The sequence below is a fragment of the Corvus kubaryi genome, unplaced genomic scaffold, assembly GCF_017639235.1.
Source record: "Corvus kubaryi isolate FWS band 111438036 unplaced genomic scaffold, C.kubaryi_AGA036_p1.0 74, whole genome shotgun sequence".
NCBI classification, from domain to species: Eukaryota; Metazoa; Chordata; class Aves; order Passeriformes; family Corvidae; genus Corvus; species Corvus kubaryi.
This window is the reverse complement of record NW_024582061.1, coordinates 7,946,760-7,970,143: the sequence shown is the minus strand read 5'-3', so window position 1 is coordinate 7,970,143 and position 23,384 is coordinate 7,946,760. Positions and strand designations below refer to the sequence as shown.

General features: G+C 43.0%; 1 protein-coding gene across 1 annotated transcript in view; it reads right to left on the bottom strand.

The window, feature by feature from the left end:
- TMEM178B (transmembrane protein 178B) overlaps positions 1-22,916 on the bottom strand; it is a 224,146-nt gene extending 201,230 nt beyond the window's left edge. Inside the window, exon 1 of the mRNA XM_042050372.1 lies at positions 20,681-22,916. Within this exon, the coding sequence (XP_041906306.1) occupies positions 20,681-21,062 (382 nt within the window). The 5' untranslated portion in view covers positions 21,063-22,916. The remainder of the gene's footprint in view (positions 1-20,680) is intronic.
- Positions 22,917-23,384: the final 468 nt, after the last annotated feature.

Below are 23,384 nucleotides of genomic sequence, written 5' to 3'. Positions count from 1 at the left end.
GATTTCTGTAGTTTATTAATAAAAATGTCATGTGGTACCCTGTCAAGTGCCTAAAAAAAGAGAAGGAATATTCAATCAACACTAGCGCCTTTATCAACAAAAATTACTTTAATGAGATCTATTGTTATAAACCCATTTCAATTAGCATTAGTTAGCATATCTATATTTAATTCTTTATTAATTTATTCATTAATTACATTAGCTGCTACATTACTTTTCCTAGTATTGTTATATTTACACTTTTCAAGAGTTTGAAAAATATCAGCTTTCTCTAGGTCTTTGATATTTCATCAGTATCCTGGCAAATTCTAAAAATCACCATTTATATGAATTAAGTCTGGACATTTCCTTAGCCAGCCTTTTAAAATTCTTGGAATCAAATTATTCAGATCAATTATATTAAAATGACTGAATTTATTACCTGTTCTGTCAGTCTAAATTACTGCTGGAGAAGAAAGTATTTTGTTGTCATCACATGGCAAGAATATCTCATCTAGGATGTTCCCAAAAGAGAAATAAAAATTAAAATTAATTAAGCATTATTAAAGATATCCTTAACTTCTACAGGTTTTCTTAATCATTTCCATTTGGCAAAAGATAAATACTATTGTTAGCATTTCTATCATTAATATGCTTTGCTATTACAGAGCATATAATAATAATTTACTTGAAGTGTCTGAGTTTTAATAGCTTTTGGAGCTTTGCTTCCTGTATCGACACAGCTACCTATAGTTTTCCATCCTGTACTTCTTCTCCTACCTAGCTGTTATTGTTCCACGGTTTTAATTTCCAGATATTTCAGTATGTTGCCCTTTCTTCTTCCTGTATGTGAGAAAAGGCCCATTCACAATTTTTATTTCCTGCTATTTTTACTTCCCCTCATAGTGAAGCTATTGTAGTTTTTAACAATATTGTCTTCTTTCTCATATATAGCACTATGGTTTTTTGCAGACATGTAGTAGAAGGTTGTGATAAGTTCCCAATTACCTGTCAAGATTGTTTAGATTTTATGTCCAAATTAATTTGGTCCTCCATTATTTTCAGCTTTGTGAAATGTTACACAGTTCTTTCTCCTTTTGCTTTCAACCTTCAGGGCTCTGTTTAGTATACTTGTGCGGTTCAGTGGGATCCATTTCTCAACAGGCAAATATCTACAACCCTTCAATATTTACCTGTCTCTGCATACACAGCTGCAGACATGCAGAGCAGGGAAATGCTCAAGCAGAGGGGATAGGAAATGTGCTGGATCCACTCTTCCAGTGCCAGACCAGCACGGAAAGACTTCACAGGCCTGAATATGTCGTCATGTCACCCCTGTGCTGCTAGCACCGCACCGACCCCAGCAGTCAGCAGCCTGGCTTTAGCTTTACTTCCCTGTACACAACTACAGAGTCATCAAAGTGTACTGAAAGCTATGAATCTCTGCTGAAAGGAACAATTTTAGTGAATTAGGCAGAATGATTTAAGTCACCCCTAGCTATGCAGTGCTCTGCCACCCATGGGTAAAGCAAGCAAGTTTTGTAAGCAAATCCTTTCCCAGCACAAGGGCTTAGTCATCAGTGAAAGCTGCTGGCTCGCTCCCATCCCAACTGTGGTTCAGCTGCTGCTTGGAGGTCAGCTCTGCAGGCACTTGATAAAGCTTCAATTAAGTGCTCTTCTTGCAGCACTCGCTGATTTACACATCTTGTGCCCGCATCGGCCATTTGCTGAATAAGCCCGCGTGACGGCAGGGACCGCACACGCACAAGTGCCCAACTTCCCCTGCCTATAGCACAATTAAGCTCCTCAAGCCTGGGCATCACCAGGCAGCTTAAAATAAATAACAATAATCAAAGAAGTGCTTAAAAGGGTGGGGGGAAATAGAGCTGCAGAGCCCATATTACAAATATTATTACAGTTGCTTCAACTGGGTAACTAATAATACATGGCATATCTATTCCAGACAGTTTCTGAGCTGGTATTTCCTCACAGAGTTGTGCATGTAGGTGTTTAGGTGCTACTATGATGGGATGGTATAAAAATTTCAGTGACATGCGCATCATGGTATGCTTCTCTAGCCTGTGTAATAGCCTGAAAGATAAGCATCCCCCCTAAAAGGTTACGATGGAAAGGCCTGACCTTACCTGCTCATAAATGGGGGTCACACTTATCTGCCGTGAACAGCTTTTATCGAAGCCTCACGCTTGTGTTCAATTGCTTGGGCTACAAGTCAAAATGGAAAGTGACTCGTAATGATTGCAAACCCCTCTGGGAAAAATGAAAAAGTAGCAAGCATAAGATGATGGAAATTGTTTGGTTGACACAATGTGCATCAAGGAAGATCTGTGTTATTTATTTGTGAGTGAGACTGGTTGAAAGGGAACGTTTACATTCGCAGCTTTCACCGAAGAAATGAGTTCTGCAAGAGACCGCAGTGTCAGAGATGTACTGGATTATTCAAGTAAAGACCCAACATTTTTATTTGTAAAGGTAGTTATATGAATTGATATAAAGTCTCGGATTATTTTTGCTTGAACTTTTTTTGGGCAGTGGTTCAGAGTAATAACCTCAAAAAATTCACTCAAACATTTATCAGCCCTGGCACAAAATCTTCTTCTTTGCCAGGAGCATAGTAAAGAAACAAATGAACATAATTTTACTCTCTCCTCAGGAAGAAAAAAAATACATATCCCAGCCAAACAGGCAAATGGAATTTGGCAAGACTGAATTGTTGACATGCTTTTATTATACCAACAAATAAAACGTTAACTGCAAGTGTTACATGGCACTTGCCTTGTATTTAGGTCATTTTCTCTAGGCAAACCTCCTGCTCTACTTCAAGGTAATATTTCATGGGACTCACATGGCAGTGGACCTATGCAAGAAGGAGTGATTAGTAAGCTCCTGGGAGGTTTTGTTTAGAAGCCCTTTCTCCATTTTTTCTTTAAGACTTTTCACAAGCAAAAATTAATGCTGGGCAAAATCTGTGTCCCACTGAAGTCAAAGGCATGTTTGCTTCCAACTTCAGCAAGGCTGACTTAGCTCCCCTGGACTTAAAAGCAGTTTTGCTTGAGCAAGAACAGAGTAAAAGCTATGTGTGATCTTCAGCACGTTGCCCTGGGCTAACTCCAGGGAACATGATCTTCTCAAAGCCCAGCTGCAGACGTGAGAACTTATTTAAGACTACTTTAAAATGCAAATTACATTGGTGTGCTCACTATATGCCTATGGATCCACTAACATGAAAATACGCACAGTTCAGAAATATCCATGATCTAACTTAACTCTCAGCACCAGGGTGCTGTGAGTTAAGAGTGAAAATCCCATATAAGCATCCATCCTGACCTTACACAACAAAGTACAGTCTATCAGCATGGATTTGCTCTGATATTTCATGCTTTTCTGGGTTTAATTCTGAACCCCTAACCTCATTTTAGTATAGATTTTCTGCAGACTCACTGACAGAACAAATGACATCCGAGGGCTGTGGTGGCCAGAGCTGATGCAGTGAATGATTACTATCACCAATTGCTTCTTGGCACTGCATTTTGTAGAAGCAATCTGATCACTGATTATTCAACGTAGAAAGGAAAGAAAACGGCACCACAATTACTTAATGATTTTGGCAACCTAAGCCTGTTCTGCCATGTTGGTGCTACCCACAGTGCCAGACCCATGGCAATGTCCCAAGGCTTACAGGCAGGACAGAGTTATCCAGGTCCCATGGAAATGGCCATCAGCAAAGCAGGAGCAGTTCCCCATGGGCAGCAGGAGCCCACACAGGCATAGCATCGCAGGGGCTCACATTCTGCACAAGGAGGGGGTGTGTGCCACATGCCACAGCACACAGAAGGTACCAGGCCGTGCAAAGGGGAGCTGTGAAACCAGACTTCCTCCACAAATCACCCCACAGTGATGGCTGTGGAAGACCTGCATTGCCAAACATGAGCCCACAAGAACTTTGCCAGGGTTGGTGCTGACTGAAGGCTATGATCCGTCTCCTCTTCCCCTTCCCATGCTTCTTGGTCCAAGGTAAAGCTGCAGAGACCACAGACTCCTGGAGGGTTTGTCCCCAGCCTGAGCTTGGGGACAAACCCTTTGAAGGGTTAATTCCAAAAGGCTCCTGCATCCTCTCACATACTCCTCTGTACACATGCTTTGCGTTAGTCACAGCTTCCTAGCAAAGCTGTGTGCTTTGATACAGGCTAGACTCTGCCCATGACTGAAAAGGGGACATATTCAGTTATCTGTCCTAGCCCTGATGGAAACAAGCTGATGCCTGCTGTATTTTCACGAGAGCTATGTCCCATCTAATTTTAAATGTCACTTGTAATAGCTGTTTTTTCTTCCCCAAATAACTTTTGCAGCCCTGCACTTGAAGTCATCTGAAACCACAGGACTGGAGTTTGAATGGTCCCTGATATTATCAGTGAGCCGAGCCATTGCTCTGCACCTCAGCCACCATTTTCCCTTTCCCTCCTTTACTGAGATGTATGTGCAAATCCAAAGGAACCATTCAGTCAAATGTGGTGAAGCTATCAAACACACTGCTTCTCTTCCACAGCAGAAGAAGCCTGCCTAAAGCCAAGGGAATATCTAGGTAACTGCAGCCAGTAGAGGGATTTAGGGTTTTCACAAGGCATGACAAAGCTGTCATTAAAGCAATAGAGCAGTCCTGGGATCTTGAAAAAATGCAAAGACAACAGTGTAAACAATGAGGAGGACTTGTTTGATAATAAGTTATTCCCAGCAAACCACAGTATGCTCTTGAGCCTCCTGAATTCACTGCCATCTGCAATACTCGTATCCCCTTGGAGGAATTGCTGCACTATCCAGAAGCTCAATTACGCAAACTTATTCAGAATCCCTTATGATGTTTGGGTTATAAGGCTCATGCTGTATACTGATTTGTCTTCTCCTCCTCCCTGCTCACCTCGGGGCCTCATTTCCCATTTTGTGTGCATTGGTTTCCTGGATTGCAGAGGGAATTGTCTCAAGGTCATACAAAGAGGCTTCAGTATGGCTCAGCTATGAAAAATGTATGTAGCCAAAAATATTGTTTAAAAGCAATAGACTGAATATATATTGCCTGTGGCCCAAAGGAGCCCTGATGTATTCAAGATACAAGGATGTCGAGGCAGACTTTTAAAAACTACCCATACTTCACCAGTTAAAAGGACGAGAACAAATGAGGCTGTGATCTGTCAAGTGATCCTTCATCACTCCCAGCACAGGCCCATAATCCTCTGGTTGTGATTATGCAAAGGAATATTACATTGATCCTGTAAAATATCTCTGATTGGATCAATGTTATTTTCTCTCGCATTGACAAGGTCTTACCAGAGAATGACTGTAATTCCACTGCTAACACTGTCTTAGTGAAATCCCCCAATAAATCCTCCAAGCAGCACTGTTAGTAATACCTTTATTAGACTAACTAAACAAGATATTTATATGCAGGGCTTTCCAAAGGACTCTGGCTCCTGCTTCAGTTTCTGGAGGAAAACTTGATCAAAAGTGCTCTGCTGGAAGAACTGCCCCCAGGGAGGCTCTACAAGGACAGAAATGGCAGGTGAAATTACCTTTTGAAGATGAAAAAGGTTGGTCCCAGGTTTGCCCTTGTCCTGCCCCTACTACAGCAAGGACCCAAATGCAACTTCATCAGAAAAAATCTCACTGTGAATCTGGTTCACAGGCATGACTGCAGTTCAGGCTCATTCCACAAACATGTCACCAGTACAACAGTTTGCTAACAGCCAAAGGGGAAACATGGTCTTTATGTACCTTTTATCACTTCAGTATTTGTTCAAGGACAGATCCTGGCCTTCACACTCAACCAAAGGCCTGCTTCCCTTGCAGCCACTGCTGTCTCTCCTTACCGGTGCTTCCATTCTCTTACACTCTTCCCCTTCTCTCTTTGCATAAGTTTCCTCTAATTTTGCTACCATTTTCTTTTCTCCACAGCTCCAAGCTTTCAGCGCCAGTGGTTTCGTTCCCACACTGACCTCCCCTTCATCACTGAATTTGAATTTTCACCTTCTGGCTTGAAACACGGTGCTCCAGTGAAATGACTGTGATCACCTTGCTAAGTCATTTTTTCAGGCTGCCCTAGGGCTCAGGCATCTACTGCATCTCTGCTTCCCCTTGGTTCACTTCAATAAAGTTACTTTAATTCATGAGAGCTACAAATTTATTTCAGACTTATCTTCCTAAACAAATAGAACCATAAGAATCATGCAAAAACGAAAGTAGTGCTTCTAACATAAAGCTGGAGCACAGCTGAAAGACCAGTATATACAGCCATACATCAATTAGCAGATGAAAAAGCTACAAAGGCAAAAGATCAACAGAAAAATATCAAACAAAAAAAAACAGCGTGGCAGACAATAGGCCTTCTTAAATCCTTTGAAACCAGATTAGCATCTGAAATTGGTAAACTCTGGCTCTTACACGTTTAATGTGAAAACTTTCTCCATATTCTTTACAACAATATACTAAAATGTCAGAGGAGTAACTTCTCAGCTCCCAGGCCCTTAGAAACAAAGGAAAAATAATTGATACATTATCTTAGAAAAGGAACAGCCTGATGGTAAAAGAAATTGTTAAAGACCATAGAGGGAACTCCTGACCTATTTCTTCTATTCACATCCAGTTTTTTACGTTGCCTCTACCTTTCGCTTCAAGTATTTGTGCATCAGATGCCTAAGCAATGATGTCAGCTTTGAAGATCATTGCCATAGCTTTGATGGAGAGTGAAACTTTCTCAAATTAAAACTTAAACTCAGGAGCACTGACCTGCATTTTAACACAGACCAAAACCCTGGAAAGAAAGCATTGAAATGAATGGAGAAGTGTTCATATTTGATCCCCAAGTATTAGAACCAAGTCCTACCCTGGTGTAAATTGCCACCAGGATAGATATAAGTGGGGCAATTTGTGCCTTCTGAGAGCTAAACAGTTAGATCTCATTTCAAAACACGGATCCTAAAGACATGCAATGAAACATTATCACAAGCAGCCTGAAGAGACTTAGTCCTCAGAGGAGGTATTCCAGTGCCAAAATCATTTGCCCAAGATGAACATTCAAACAACTTAATTTTCTAAGTGATAGGTACAATGTACCATCCAACCACAGCAATAAAGTACAAGTCACCTTAAATTTCAGGTTCAGAAACTCCCAAAATGCCATGAATTACATTCAAAGGAAGGAGAATCTTTAAAGAAGCTGTGCCCGTCCAGTCATCTTAATGCCACCAGCCAAAAATTCCACCCTGGTAGGACAAGCAAATGGACACCAAGACCCCTCACATGGAAGCAAGGCTGGTAGCAGGTGAAGCAGAGCTCAAGTTTGAAGATTTCCCCAAGCCTCAGCACTGTGAGCAACTTTCCACTAAAGGAAGTCCTCCATCTTTCCCCTTTCACTCTCTTTGTGCTTGTATTCTTCGTCACGTAAGGGCAAAGAGGATTTTGGTGCTAAAGAGTTCATCTGCTTGTGCTCCTGCTGCTTCTTCATTTGAAGGCATTGACAATGCAATTAGTTGCCATGTCACAGGCTGGATGCTAACAATAACTGATGAATAAGAGGGGAAAGATATGCAACAAGTTCTGGTGTGGCACAGAGTGCAGGGGACACCAGTAAGAACAGCGCAGGGGACAAGAAGGAAAGACTGGGGGAGAAGCAGAGGCCACCCTGTAGTGCCATCACTGTCAGTGTGAGGGAGACCATACACTGGCATACACCTTTCCTCCTTCCAACCAATCAAGTAGCCTCTCCCTCCTTTCCTGGAAGACACTTAACCAAATTGCCACACTCTTCCTAATGGAACCTTCTGTTTAAAAAAATGTTTGAAAGAAGTCCCCATGCTTCCTCCAAATGGAATTTTCCAGGTGCGGAGGCCAAGACATTGCACAGGCTCATTCTGCAGCCACTTCATCACTGAGAAGCATGGACCTTATGGAGTGGTCAATGAGATTTGGTCCTGCTCCCATCTCCACAACACTGAGATTTTTTTGTCCCACTGGGAGCCTGTGACTACCTTTCCCACCAGGACCAATGAGTTAGAAGGAAAAGCATTTGAAAACTGGAGGCTCCTCAGGACATCGGGTAGAAAGGATTTCTCTTTCCTCTTGGACACAAAATATTATTTCATGGAAAAAGGATGGTTTAAGTCTACACAAATGAGCCAAGAAAACCACTTATCTCTGCCCTTGTTCCAAACCCTCAGTGGTGTACAGTGGCTTAGCAGAGCATCCCTCTGCCATAAATAGATGTCTCCCAAAAAGCAGCTGTCTCATTCACACAGCTCAGCACACAGGCAAAGGATCTCACATCCAGCTGCTCCCACATATGCAACATGCCTGTAGAGGCAATGCCATCAACCTCCAGCCTCCCCTCCCTTGGTGTCTGCCACCACCCTTTCCAGTCCACTTGAAGCAGAATGGGGGCTCTTCATCAGACTGTGGTCATTCCTCAACAGAAGTAGAAAACAGAAATTCCTTCTGTGGTCCACCTTAGATACAGACCTGCTCCTACAGGTGCTCAGGCAGAGGGGCTGGGTAACAGCTCTTTCCAGTAATGCAGAAGGCAGCTTTGCTACTGGGAGTGTCAGACAAGGTTCTCTGAACTTCCAGACAGGAAGAGCATCTGCGCTTGTCTTGCTCCATACTGATGTAATCATGCTTCCACCTTTCCTGGGAGCTGAACTATAGCCCCAAAATGCTATCCTAGATGATGTTTTCTTACCTTTAGTGCTGTGGAGCCTTTATGTTCTCTGTAGGACCTTTCCCAAAAACTTCTTTGAGGATTGTGGTCTTCTGCTTCACACACAAGTGAATAAGGCCCATAGTGGGTCCTTTAGCCTTCATAAGGTGGTGGATCCTGTGCCAAAATCCACCCCACTATATGGAAATTCACCCAGCATCACCAGCCAAAGGGTTGAACATTTTGTGAACTGAAATACACATCTCATGATAATTTAAATATGCGCGGAGAAGAGTTTAATTCCGCTGCTACCAGCCATTCTGAGCACTTAAATACAGTACATTCTCTTTTATTTTATATAAACTATTTTAATGAAGAAGCTGAAGGTTCTGCATTTTCCTGGCTTATGAATATAAATAGCTGAGAATCTAACAGGGTTTTGTTGTTGTTGAGCTAAGGCAATCTGAAATGAAAGCAGATGAGGGAGCCAGGAAACAAAGACCCTACTAACCACATTATTTCAAGGAAAGGTGAAGTAGGCATTAAGTGCATATCTCTAGTCCTGGATGTGTGGGGTGACACAGGAAGGAAACAAAGTGTGGCTCAGATCTAAGTGAAAGACAAAGCAGCTGGGATAGTGCAGCTGGATTTGCCTTAGGTCCCTTCCCTCTCACCAGACACCTGTGGCTGGTATTAGGCAGCCCAGTAACAAACACTCCTTCCATCAGGTCCTGCTTGATACAGAGCTAAATATGATCTTTCTTAGGGGAAAAAAAATAAAAAGAGGAATTAACAATAATAGTAAATTAATCCTTCACAGTCCTACAGATGTTTCACAAATACAAAGTATTGGAAAGGACTCTGTTTTTCTTGCATAGTAGGCAATATATCATAGAATCATAGAAATATTTCGGTTAGAAAAGACCTTTAAGATCATCAAATCATTCTAGCTGGGCTTTGGCCCTTCTAATTTCCTTCTTGCATAACCTCATGACATCCTTGTGGTCCTCCTGAGTTGCCTGCCCCTTCTTCCAAAGGTTGTAGTCTCTCCTTCCAACACACCACTAACTCCTGTGCCTTTACTGCCATATGGATCTCCATCTTCTACCCCCACTGCGATAGCAAACTGAAGGGCCTTGCTAACACACTGTCCCTAAAATATTGGTGTGCTGCCCTCAGACTTATCTCTAACAAGCCAGGTTTTATCTCTTTCCCCCTTCAAATCTAGCTTAAAGTTCTTTCAATGAGCCCTGCTAACTTCTGTGCAAAGATCCTACTGGTCCCCTACTGCAGGAATTCTACTGTTGACTTCATCTTGATCCTTCCCCTCTCAGCACTTTTTGCCTTCCCTCGGTCCGTTCCTTAAACACTCTGTAAATTGTGCCCTAATTACCTTAACATTGCAACAAACCATTTCCTTAGGGGCAGAACATAAAATCCTTTACCAAAATCCTGATAATTTAGGTATAAAGTGTTTCCTTACCTTAAACCCCAGTTATCTTCCTAGCAAAATATATCTGGGTAGTTTGGCACACTTCAAATAGGAAAACATACGTTGCATGTTTATTTCATTTTCCCCTGTGCATTTAATTAATCTCTCCTTTAGAACTTACTTTAAACACTGCTTGGTATTATTATGATCAACCTAAAAGGTCCGCTGTGGCCCAGACAACTTCTGCTCCTTTCTTTAAATATAGATTTGCTACTTTTCATTCCTAATGTACCACCCTAATTAGACAGATTTATTGAAAATCCTTTTTACTGGACTTGCAATGTCACATCTTTCAGAAGACTGAGATGGAAATTGTCCAACTTCCCAATTTGAGCCCATTAAGTTATTTGAGTTTTTTTATTTCCCCTGTTCCTGTTGGCTGGCTCCTTTGTCCCTCTGATCACTGTAACTTTCCTTCCTCTCTCTTTAACCATTACAGAATTTCATATGAACAAACCTGGACAGTCTCAGGAACTGGTAAATAGAAAGGGGGTGAAATTTAACACAATATATGTAATTAAGGATCAACAATGACAAATTTCTTTCCAATGTGAATTGTTGTCCTACAGAACTTTTGCATTGTTGAGCAACTGTCCTCTGTGTAAAACAGGGATAATTCCATTCTTCAAATTCCTTTATGTTTAAAGATCAAGAACAGTATTCAGATACTTTCTTAATCAGGGCCACTCAAGTACCTAAGACAAAGCAATGTAATTGGATCATCAGCTACCATAAATCATCACCTCTTCAAAATCAGTCTAGTGACCCTAATTTACACCTGTAACATCTGAAAAAGTTTTTGTTTCTTTTGTTTGTTAGTTTGTTATAATATTTATGCCATTAAATGACCATTAGGCAGAAAGAAAAGATATCTACACTATAAAGGCTCTTTTGCATATTCAAAGATAGGCACTGATTAATACAGACAGAAAGACAAGAATCATACATTCATATTGAGGCAGAAAGATCTTTTCAAATAGCTTTTGTTATCCAATAAAATTAGCATAAATGTTTCATCCTATTAGAAAGTCTAGAAATACATTTAGGAAGCTTTTTTCAAATGTCAGCTGTTAAAACTCAAAACCAACAAAAGCTCTCAGAATTAAGTAAGGGCTGCAATGAGAGTTTCAGTGTCTTTCACTCGATCTGGTGTGATATCTTAACAGGATCCACATTGCTGGACACACAGGACATCCTAGAACCCCCTTTTCCTTATAAGCCCCCAGCTACACAAATACCATTCTCCACACAGACACACACACCCCCCACTTTGTGGAAAATATCCTGAATTACTACTTGATATTTATTTATCTTCTTTGAGGTTCAAGATGAGACTGGAGTATGGCTGTTCCAAGCACTGGAGAAACTTGTTGAACTCTGCAGGAGGGAGTCATGCTTACACCTCTGTAAGGTTACACAGGATAAACCCACAGCACGAAGGCAGAGCAAGTTATAGAAGAGGCAGTGGTAGTGACTTCTCTGCCCTTTAAGCCATATGTTTTAGTGTCTCCTCTGTTCAGTGCGCAACTCTGTTTGATCCAGTCAGTCACCAAAAAGGCAGGACTTCATACTGAACCCTTTGTTTTACCCCCATTCTTCTCCTCCACCACTTGGAAAATCCCCTGGACTCTCAACAATCACCAGCCACCTCTTCACACTAAGCTTTCTTGGCCTTTTGTCACCTCAGATCATCAGCATTAAGGACTTCTTGGCTGCCCTTACTCATTTATCACCCTCTTTATCTTTCCTTTCCTTTCTCCACCTGTAGATGTTATCCGTGCTGCATTCTTTCATTCACTGACCTTTTGCCTTGCATTCCCCTAGCTATTCCTGCCCTGTACCCCAAATCCCAGCTGATCCATACCAGCTGGTCTCTGCTATGTCTCACATAGCAGAGCATCTCTGCTGGGAACCCTCCTGCCTGGCTAACTTTCTCCACTATAAATGCATGCATTGTTTCCCCATTCAATTCTGCTCATTTCCTAGACTTACTACTCCAGCTCAGCACAGTTGAATCTCTGACTCACAGCCACAATCACCTCTCTGCCACATTTGGCTCACTCCTCAGACCCTCCTGCCTCCTCCAGCCCCCACTTCATCTGTCACACAGGATTTCACCCAGTTCTTCCATGAGAAAATGACAAACCATGATCTTCCTCTTCCAGCAGCTTTGCCTTCTGTTTCCTCTTCCTCTCCTACAACTCCTTCCCCATTCGTCTCTCCTACAGATGAAAAACCTCCTATGGGGCTCTCCTCCTTTTTTTTATTTGCCACTCAGCCAGTCTTACCCTGCCTCCTGCCTTTCCTTATGGCTGCTCTTGTCCTCTTGTTCTCTCTTTGCCTTGACCTCTCACACCCCTCTGCCTCTTTACTCTCGTAACACAAATACCATTCAATCTCTTTCCTCTTAAAACACTCTCATCTTAAAAAAAACTTCTTTCAACTTAAACATTTATTTTCCTCTATAAATACCATGTCTTTTCTTCTCCTCTCTTCCTCACCAACCTCTCTGAATATGCCAGCTACAAACGCTGCCTGGAGTCCTCCCCACTAGTTCACTGCAGCTTCCTCTCCTTTGCAATCACTGCCAAAATCTTTACTTAACATACTGGGCAAACTTCAGCACAGTCTGAATGCTCTGTTCTCACCTGCTGCAGCACACTGGCTACCTGCAGTAGTCTCTTGTGCAGTTTTAACCTGAAGTGGTGTCTCTCTTCAGCAACCATGGTGTTACTCACATCTATTGCACCACCTTTGAATCTGTTCCTTTTGCATGCCCTCCAGAAGACGCTTTTCTTCTCCCAGCTCTGCTGGAGTTCATGGGGCTTTTCTCCTTCTGTATTGCCCTCCTTGATAATTTCAAGCACAAACACAGATTCCGCGCTGATCTCCACGTAGCAATTTCCAGGCTCACTCCTCTAACACAAACTCATCTCCCTAGGTCCATACCCACAGCATCTCTAATACTTTTTCATGGACACATGTATATCAAACTCAGCTTATTTTCACTAAAACAGAGTTCCTAATGGCCTTCTTCCTTCTTTACTGCATGCTCTCTTCAGTAATTCCCCTCTAGATCATCACAGACAATGCTATTAGTTTTCTTGATGCTCTGGTCAAGAACTGGAGTAACATTTTCATCTCGTATCTCTCACCATGTATACAGATCCAGAGGATGTCTAAGGTTTGCATATTCTTTCACCATCCAGGCTCTCATCACCTCGTGCCTTTATGACTACAATATTTCTTTTTCTGACCTTTACAAATGTGAACTTGCCCTCCGTGTATCCATTCAGGATGCTGCTAGAAATATCATTTTCCTAACACATCACTCTGACCACGTCATTTCTCTTAGCAGCTGTAGACTGCTGTCCCCATATCTATCTCATTAGTGTAATCTACTTGTCTTCATTAAGAAAATGTCAACTTCTTCCTACAGTCAACCAAAGAGGTCAATCCCCATCACCTACTGATTAATTTTTCAAGCAGACATGACCCATGATTTTTCTGGTGCCATCCCTCAGTCTTTGGAAGACCATCCTGTAAACATCCGTACTTCTTATTCATTCTCCTTCTTTACAGCTCCTGTAGGAATCCCACACTTTGTGGTGCTCACAGGAATGTGGTTTGCCTCCTGGTGTTCTAAAGCCACTACCGCTCACGCTGAACATAATTACTTTGTAGTCTCGTTGTACTCTCTCATAAGGCTGCATTAGTTGCCAATATTTAAAGTGCAGCCACATGTCAAAAGGACAGGGACATCTTTCTGATCCGTGATTTCTGATCCATGATTAAGGCTCGTAAATCTGAGGGTAGAACACCAACTGGCATGAATAACAGTGAACGAAATCCCTATTGTACTGCTACTGAGCTGAGGCATGAGAGATTTAGTCCCTTGCCTCAGGTCATGAAGAAAGACTATGGCAGAGCTTGGACTGAATTATGGCTTTATAAGCCCCTGCCCTAACTGCAGTACTACCTTTCTTTCATCTGTTTTGGTAGTGATCTACAAAGGATTATGATTTCAGCAGGCTCAGCCGGGCAGTTCTGAGTATTTATTTATAAAAGAATTTGGCTTAATGAGAAAGAAAATGGACAAATTTCCATTTTTTTACTCTGATTTCTCTCCTGCAGGGAGAATATTTTAGTTTATGCTCTTTTATTTTAAGTGGATTCTATTCCAAATGATCTGCTAAGGGAACTTGGATTCAGAATTCACATTATTTATTTATTTACTTATTTATTCCTTAAAAACTAAGAAACACAATCTCCTATCTTTCTTTTGGTCCTATAGAGGTAAATGTGTAGTTAAGAGTTCCAGCAGCACTTTGTGAGCAACGAGCCATTAAGTAAGTCACATTATAAATGATTGTCATCATTTCTGCTAAACCTACAAAACATAAAGGCCTCTTATCTGCTGGTTCTGCAACAGTTAATGAACTCATTCCCCTCTTGAAGCTTTTCTAAATGCACAGAAATACTTTTTCAATGAGAAAAAGCAATTTTAATATGGATTTTTATTGCAGGAGATGGCAAAATAGTTCAGATCACTTCATCTCTAATAAAGTAAAATAATCTTTCATATTTTTATTTTTACTGCACTCATATGAAATCCTTCCTTCACAGTTTTTACATATTTTTAGCAGTCGGCAGAAAGAATAAAAATGCTGAGATTTCTCAAAAGGATTTGGGTGTTCAATTAAATGAACAGGAATTAAGCATGCAGTCCTGCAGGCAGCTCTGCAAATATCAGTTTCTCTTGAGAAGGGCGTGATCCCATCATTTTTGCTCAGGCAAAATTTCCATTTGTCTTCACTCACAAATTTTTTTGAAAGCCAACAGCTTGATTGAAATTTGCTCTTTAAAAAATCATGATTAAAACTAGTTGCTGTTCTGTTAAATTACATATATGTTCTTAGTATTTTTAGCAGATATATATTATCAAACTAATTATCTCAGATGTGTCAGAGGAATGTGTCAGGGTCTTATTAATTGTGGCAAAGAAACTTTTTAATGAATTGCTATTTAAATTTGATGCAATTAAAATATTAAATTGCTTATTCAAAATATGATGGGCCAAATCCTCCTGGAACTCACACGCATGAACCAGTGATTTCACCCACTAAAGGATTTCAGAAAATCCCTGAACAAGAGGATGGCTTTGCTGTATCTCAGTTGTTTGACTTCCAGTCTTACATCAACAGACTAAGAATAATTTGAGCATCAAAAACTGCAAAGGCTGAATACCTGGATAGCCTAACGCCAGTGCTGTCTACTGCTTGAACTTCAGTGGATGCCTCCAGCAGAACTCCAGCTGTGACAGGAGGGAGCACAGACCTTGCGCTGGCCTTTCTATCCAGGGACAATTTTAACCTCAAAGGAAACACTAAAGGCCTGAACTTGCTGCATCACCATGCTCAATAAAACATTTACTACTGACTTCTCTAGGATCAGAATCAAGACTTCAATAAAGTCCCTTTTTTAATGAGTCCATTTGGAAAACAATTGGGATTTCAAGCACAGATTTTAAACAAGGCATTTGAGTCTTTAATGTATAAAGGATACATGAAAAAAACGGCTGTCCTAATTTACCTGTCAAAACCACTGCATTTTAAAAGTCAAATCTAGAGCATGGCAAGTTATAGCAAGAATCTCTACAAAAATTAATCTTTTTGCTCCTAGATATAGCTGCAAGTAGCCTCTCTTCAGGCTTTTCCATTTGTGTATAAATAATCCCTAGTGACGGCTGGAGTAGTCCTGTTAAGCCTTTCTTCCTCAGTTTATGCTGTGCATCTGACAAACCAAGCCAGAGAATGCTTTCATCCCAGAAATCTTGCATATTATTTGAGGTGGAGGTAGGCTGTACAGGAATTACTTAGGGTCTGGTTTTTTTTTCAGTGGTGGCATGGCCTAAGTATACTCACAATAAAATGTTTTAAAAATAGGATTTTCTGTGACTTCCATGGATCTCGGGGGAAGAAGGAAGGTAAAAGGAGGGTTGAAATAATAAGGTCATTGTAAATTCCATTTTTTTTTAAATAAAAATTGGATTCCAATGGCAGGCAGCAGAGCCCCATCCAGTCAGGTTTAACTGGCAGCCTTCCAAAGGCAAAATGAAAGGTCCTCTGAGTAGTAATTGTCTAAATGGAACAGACTTTGGTTATTGTGCAGCTTCTTCATCTACTTTATTGTACCTTTAAAATTAAATGATGCAATTCCTTTTTTTCCTTTCTTGTTTTCCTCTCATCTACTGCAGGAAAGCATCTGAGCAACATCGCCATAGGATGGAGACAGACTCTGTGGCTCCCCATATTTTTTCTGGGTCACTACAGGTTGTATACAAGGAGTTGTGAGCTGCTGGTTGCCAAAGCAGGACACAAACTCTGCCTTCTCCCAGACAACTCACCTGCATTCCAGCTCTCTGCTTGCTTAGTGCTGGAGGTGGTTGGCTCACTCAGAGTGGTTGCTTGGGTGGGGGATTGCTGCTTTTGCCAGAAACTCTGTGGAAACCAGGCAAACAGAGGATCTGATAGGACAGGGTGAACACCATGCTCGAAGGGGCCTCCAGCAGCAAGGCTATTCAGTTTGTAGAGGAGACTGGACAAACATCTGAGAATAGGAAGAATTTTAGAATGTTGTGCTGAACAACCCCAGAGCCAGCATTTCCTGAGGCTGCAAGGCTTTAGGGATCAGGAGTGAAACTCCGGTCTTGAGATGCCGAAAGGCTTTCTCAGGTGTGAGAGCAGAATCAGAGCAACAGCTCTGTTAGCTCTTTCTTTGTCACTGATCCTTCTGTACCAGAGTGCTTTCCCTCACTCCAAGTAGTCCATTCCCAGAAATATGGATTATTCAGATGAGGAAAAGTTAGCAAGACTGAGACCTCAGTTTGCATGTTCAACTCCAATAATTTCTTTACTGATTGTAACTTCTGTTTTTCTGATTTGATTTTTTTTTTTCATTATGACAAAGAGAAGAAATGAACTGCCTAATTTTGATGCAGCTTTAGAATACTCCTCAGGTCTTTGGTCTCATGCTTGTCTGCCTCTCCCTGAGTATTCTTACTTGTGACAATCTCTTTTAATTCACTGCCTATTTACCTAATTGTATTATTTTGAAATATGCACATGGCTTCTATGAAAATACAAAAAAAATGGATAGGAGAAATATAAATAGGACCAACTAATTTATTTATGTATTACTATCTATTATACCTATCTATAAGAAACCTGAAGCAACAGATCTCCATTTTTTCTAGCAAAATCCAATATAATGGCCTTGGTATATTTCCCAGAAAGTAAAAATTAATAAATACAGAACAGAATTACAGAAGTGACCCAGCCTATTCAGGAACAGAACTGGTTTTTAAAATCTCTGGTATCAGAATATTGCCAAGTACCACAGTTCCTGATCCTGCCACGAGCCATTGCCTATAGCTTGTATTAATTTCAGCAGAGTTCATAAGCAGAATAACTGCAGGGTATTTGCAAAGCTAGTTAGGCTCTTAATGACCATTTTTTGTTATCCTTTGATAGACAAATCTCAATAGACCATTCTCAATACCGGAAGTTTGGCTTAGGGAAAAATGTAGGATCTGTTTTAAACTAAATGATTCACAGATCTTGCCCAGCTTTAGAAACAAACAAACAAAAACCCAAAACACTTAATCAAATTTACATTCAATTACATATAGCATTACGCAGAATATTTGGGGCCAGAACCTGCATTAGTTTATCCAGTTCCGGAAGAGGTGTATTACATTAAATTAACAAAGGAAAGAGAGTTAAAGCTCTATCTACCAATAACATCCTCTTTTATAAGGTATTTGCCCTGGATCTCACAGAGAGGGATTTAATCTGTGCAAGAATATGTGCCCCAGTCAGGTTATTTGAACACTACACGTGGAGAATATCTGCAGTCCCTCACACCTGCACGCAGCATGCTCTGTCCACACACCCATCCCTGAAACCTCTAACTCCCAAACAAGTATCTGTCACGGAATTAAAAATTACTTCTAGTTTTTACTTTCATGACAGATCCTGTTGGTATGAACCTGGAATACCTGCCTTGTTTTCAACTCACAGCTCTTCTCAACATTGGACAGCAACAACACTTAGTTTGCTTTCATCATATAAGTGAGGATCAAAAAGGAAACATCTCCATTTTTATTTCTGAGCAAGTCAAACACTTTATTTTATCAAATTGCCATTACACTTGCTTTTTCTGTGTTTCAGTCTGGAGGTGCCAAAGAACACACACCTCTCTATCATTTGTGTGTGACTCCATCATGGCTGAGAGCTATAGTATAGGCAGAAAGGCCATCAGATGAACTAAAATGCTGCTGTTCAGTGTTACGAGTCTCCCTCCTTTAACACTTCTCTCATCCTACAATGAAGTTGGTTAGAAGTGTATGAGAAAACCTCTAAAGGAGGCAAGGAGTGACACACCCCAATATTTGCACACAGCTCCCTTATGTGCACGAGTTGCACTTCTGACCTGGGGGCAGTGACTTTGCGAAGTGGCTCTCTGGCCATCTGCAGACACACACATCGAGGAGCGTGTGCACAGGAACACTCACTGCACCTGAGCCCAGGGAATCCCTGGCTACCAGCTGGATGCTGTATGGCCAGAGGTAGTTCACATACTCATGCACACACACGAACACAAGCAGACTACAGCAAAGACTGCATTTAACCACTTCATCTTGATTTGTCACATCTTCCCTATGGTTAACACTGAGCAGAGCTGCCATTACCAATAACCTAGCGCCATGCAATTTCAGCTGTTTCTGGCAGGAGAAATGGACGTTCCTGATCCCAGGACAAAGCAGGTGGAGAAAGAGGAAAAAGTCTCACTTATTTCAGGATGAAAAACCTCTCTCATAACCGCAACTCCATTTGCAAAGGTGAGCTCTGTTGGCATGTTTGCCTGCTGTCAAGGTTGAATTTGTTTATGCCCCGAGCACAGCGAGCACACGTGGCAGACCAATCCAGCTCTCCACGGCCAGCCCAGCACATACCATTCTCACCTAGGTGGAGAATAGGAATCACTCCCTTGGCACTGAAACCAGCAGCAGGGTGTCTGGGTGCTGACAGGCTTTGGACATGTCCACTTGTCCTTTACACATGGAGCTGAAGACACCGATCTGTCTCCTAGGAGTTGTAAAATAGCAGCTGGATATGAAGGGTCCCTTGCAACACAGGCAGGATCCCAAGCAGTGATCCAGGTACACTACCTGTTTGGACTGGTTTGGTACAAGTCTCTACCATGTTACTCACATCCACTGCTCGCTCACAAAACATACAGAACAAAACCTGTAATGGGCAAAGATGTGAGAGAACACCCCTCTTGAATAAGTAGTTTTAAGCAATAATTCCACTTGTAATGTCTGGGGAGGAAATTAATGAAGGCTATCAAGAGAGTTTGGGACAGAGAACACACTTGGAGGACAAGTATTTTGAAAGATGGCACTGTGTGAGAAGCAACGATTTCACTACAATGGAAATAAACCAATGGGGAATCTTCTGATTGTAACAGAAGAACCATGGGAGGGAAATGTTATTTTGTAGTACAGAGGAACCATGAGGTGGATAGCAAAGATGCTGTCATCCTTTCCTAAAACCCTCATCATCCTGCAAAAACATGCATCCTCTGTTTAGGTAGGGGGTTATGCATGTGGCCCCTTCCTAAACTTTGGATCAAAGAAACACGTGGGGCAAAATGACCATCACCTTGAACCACTACCTTGGGGGAAAAATTAAGACAAAGGATCAAAAGACTAGACAAAAAAATAGCACAAAAATGCTACAGGCAAACAGATGCATCTCCACCCCAAGAGAAAATGATTCCTTTCTAATACATTCATGTAATGTTTTGTAGATATTGAAAATATTCCAAAGCACAGCTCAGTGTAAACAGCAAGCTGGGTTTCCTCCTGCTCTTTAGCATTTCTCTTTGTTTACTCTCCATTTGAGGATAGAAAAAGCCTACATGTGAGCACTGCAAATGGTGTATTTCAGGATGGATGGGGCATTGAGAAAGGCAGTGATGAAACACAGACTTATGCAGCTTCCAGTAAAATACTATGTACTTTGCCTGAGCCACCAGGGTCAAACAAAATTTATAAAAAAAAAAAAATCCAGTGTCTGCTTTATGAATACTTCTTACTTGTGTGTGGAAATAATCTGATACCATGGTGATGGGAAGACTAGAGAGAGCTAGTCGCAAGCTTAGAGAGAGAGATGTGAAAAAGATATTCTGGGGTGTGTGTGTTCTCACCCCCATTGCCTTCTTGCTCCCACACCCCATGTCTCAGGATTAGAGATCCCGTGGGAAACTGCCCTGGCAGTGCTTCTGGAAGCAATGCCCAGCCAGGCCAGTTCACCCATTGCGAGGAGAGGTACTTGGCTAGAGACGCCAGCTCCCATCTGCGAGCCCAAATGGCTCTGCTCAGCCCCTGCTCATCTCAGGAGAGCCTGGCATGCTCATCTGGTAAAAAAACCAGCCCTTACCTTTGGCAATCAGCTCCTCCAGCTCTTGGTCGAATCCTTGTCGGTGGCATTTCCTCCAGAGCCCCATATTGGTGGAGTTGTACTGTCTGTTGCACTCATCGACTGCGCTCATAGCAAAGATCTGCCTCCTGTTTCTTGCCAAGAGGAGTTTCCCTTCCCAGCGGTCCAACCTAGACCTGCTGGCCCTGAGAGGCAGGTTGTTGTTGGAGTTGTAAATGAAGCCAGGATCATTTCTCTTAGTGGTGATGCTCTTGCACCTCTCTCTGTGCTTCCTGGCATCAGTTTCGTACCAATGGTCAGAGCAGATTGCCACAGCCAGCATGCCAAGGGCACACAGAGCTAAAGAGAGGCCAGCATAGAGCAGTAACCTTCCAGCAGCCATGCCTCAGCTTCACAGAAACACCATGGACATCTTCACAACAGGCAAAGCCGTTGGGGGTGAGACCACACACAAACCTCCGAAGCAGCTGCTAGGTGTCACTTGGCAGAGACTGCCTCAAACATCCCCAACTCCCGTGGCTCACATCCACGCTGCAGAGGGATGCTGAGAGCACTACAAAGTTCTGCCCTCGAGGCAGTCTTGGGGTCTCATCTGCCTCTTCTCTGCAGAGGAGACCTAGTGAGGAGAAACACAGCCTTCCACCAGTGACCCACCTACACAAAGATGTCCTGCTCCCCTCACCGCGAGCACCCGGGCGACAGGGGCTGAAGGGATGTATCCCCCCTGAAGAGACCTGATGGCTGATCAGTCCATTAATCTCTTTCAATCTGGCCCGCTCAGAAATCCAGAAGAGATGGCTTTCAGATCAGCAAGCTCACTACAGCATCATCACAGGACAGAAAAGTTCAACAGCCTGACACCTCCCACTTGCAAGAAGCCAGTTGTCCCGGGTTCAGGAATGGATGACTTCCCTTTTCTTTGTCAGTGGCTCAGCAAGAGCATCATCGTCTGGACGGCCGGTCACTTGCTTGGGTTTAAAGCGGGGTCGAAAGGGAGGGAGCACGACGGGGGGAGCAATCTGTTGTTGTTGCTGCTGCTGCAACTGCTACTTGCTGCTGCTGCTGCTGCTCCTGCTGCTGTTTGAAATCGTGGTTAAAACATCCCCTCCCCGGCTGGCTCTGGGAACGCGGGCACGCACGGGTCTCTCCCTCAGCACACTTCGCCGACAGTCACTGGCATCTTGGCTTCGGAGACACCTCGGCTTCTCTCTGCCAGCCTTGCCATTCACTCGCCTGCTTTTGTCGCCGGCGCTGCCATCCAGGCAGCCGAGCGTCGCGCTGCCTTCCCTCCCCGGCGCGCCCGGGCAGCGCTCCGGCAGCCTCCCGGCTCCGGGCCGGGCAGGGGCGGCGGGAGCAGCCGCAGCCCGGCAGGAGCCGCCGCCGGCCGCGCACCGCCCGCTAGGCAGCGCGGGGGGCAGCCCTCGGCCCCGGCATCCTTCTCCACACACACACACACAGACACACGCTGCTGCCCCCCCTTCCGCCGGCAGCTGAAAAGCTTCCTCCGTCCCCGGCGCTGGGATGTGTTGTGCACAGTTTTCCTAACACGGCGGCACGTTAGCCATCTGCAAGATGAAGGCAGGCAGGGCTACGGCTGGCGGAGAGGATGCTGAGGAACGGGGAGGGGAGGGAGGTCGGGGGAAACCGAACCAAAACAAACCGGGGCGGAGGGGCGGAGGTGGGGGGGAGCTACACACCTTACACGGGGAGAGGAAAGCAGCCCCTAACTGTTGTCAACAGCTTTCGGGCTGCACCATTTCTCTGCCATATGGCCCGATCTCCTCGGCGGAGCTGAGATTTTCTAGCACAGCAGCTTCATACGAATCGTATCCTCGGCATCAGTAGTTATATATTCAGACATATTTTTCTCTCCTTAAATTTTCACTCCCTTTCTCTTTAATGGGAATAACTCACCCATCTTGTAGAGATCAAGTGCAACAGAAGGCGAACTGGAGTCCCCAAGCTTTAGAAATCTCATTTCACCGTTTTTAACCCAAATAATAGCAAATCCAATCTTCTGTACACCTGGGAATCTTTCCTTGTTCAAACACCGAGCCCTGCAGCCTTGGCCGAAGCCTACAGACCGAGCATACAGAGCGCTGAGCCAAAAGCCAGTGATGTCACCCATGCAACGTGAGACTCATTTCTTATTTCTCTATCCTCCTTAAAGATAAACTGCACCACTTCCCAGGCAGGAAATGTCGAAGCCTTAGTCTCTTAAGAGGGAAAAATGTAAAACCTGGATTTAACTGGATCCTGACCATTCTTGATCACAAGCCCTTACATTATGTCAACCAAATCCAAAACACACAGAGCTGTTTCTCACTGCACCAAAAAAAAAAATCCCAACCTGCTTCAAAATACAGAGAATTAGCTTGAAAAAAACCCTGGACTGTAGACCTGTGTGATCCAGAAAGCTGAGGCCTGCAGACTGAACTGTCTGAACTGAAAAGGAAATACACATGGTCATTTCCCTTGCACCAAAAAGGTCTGGATGCTGGCACATCCTGATCTGCGAGTACCACAGCATCCTGGAGGTGACAGAGGAACCAAGTCAGCCATCCAGTATTTGGCTCCCAGTGATTCCACAGCATGAACAGCAAACAATGCAGTTGCTCCTACTGCACCAAAATATCCACAGCCTAATGCCTGCCCACAGATGCATGCTGCAAAAATCTACATCCATGCTGGATCCTACCAGCTT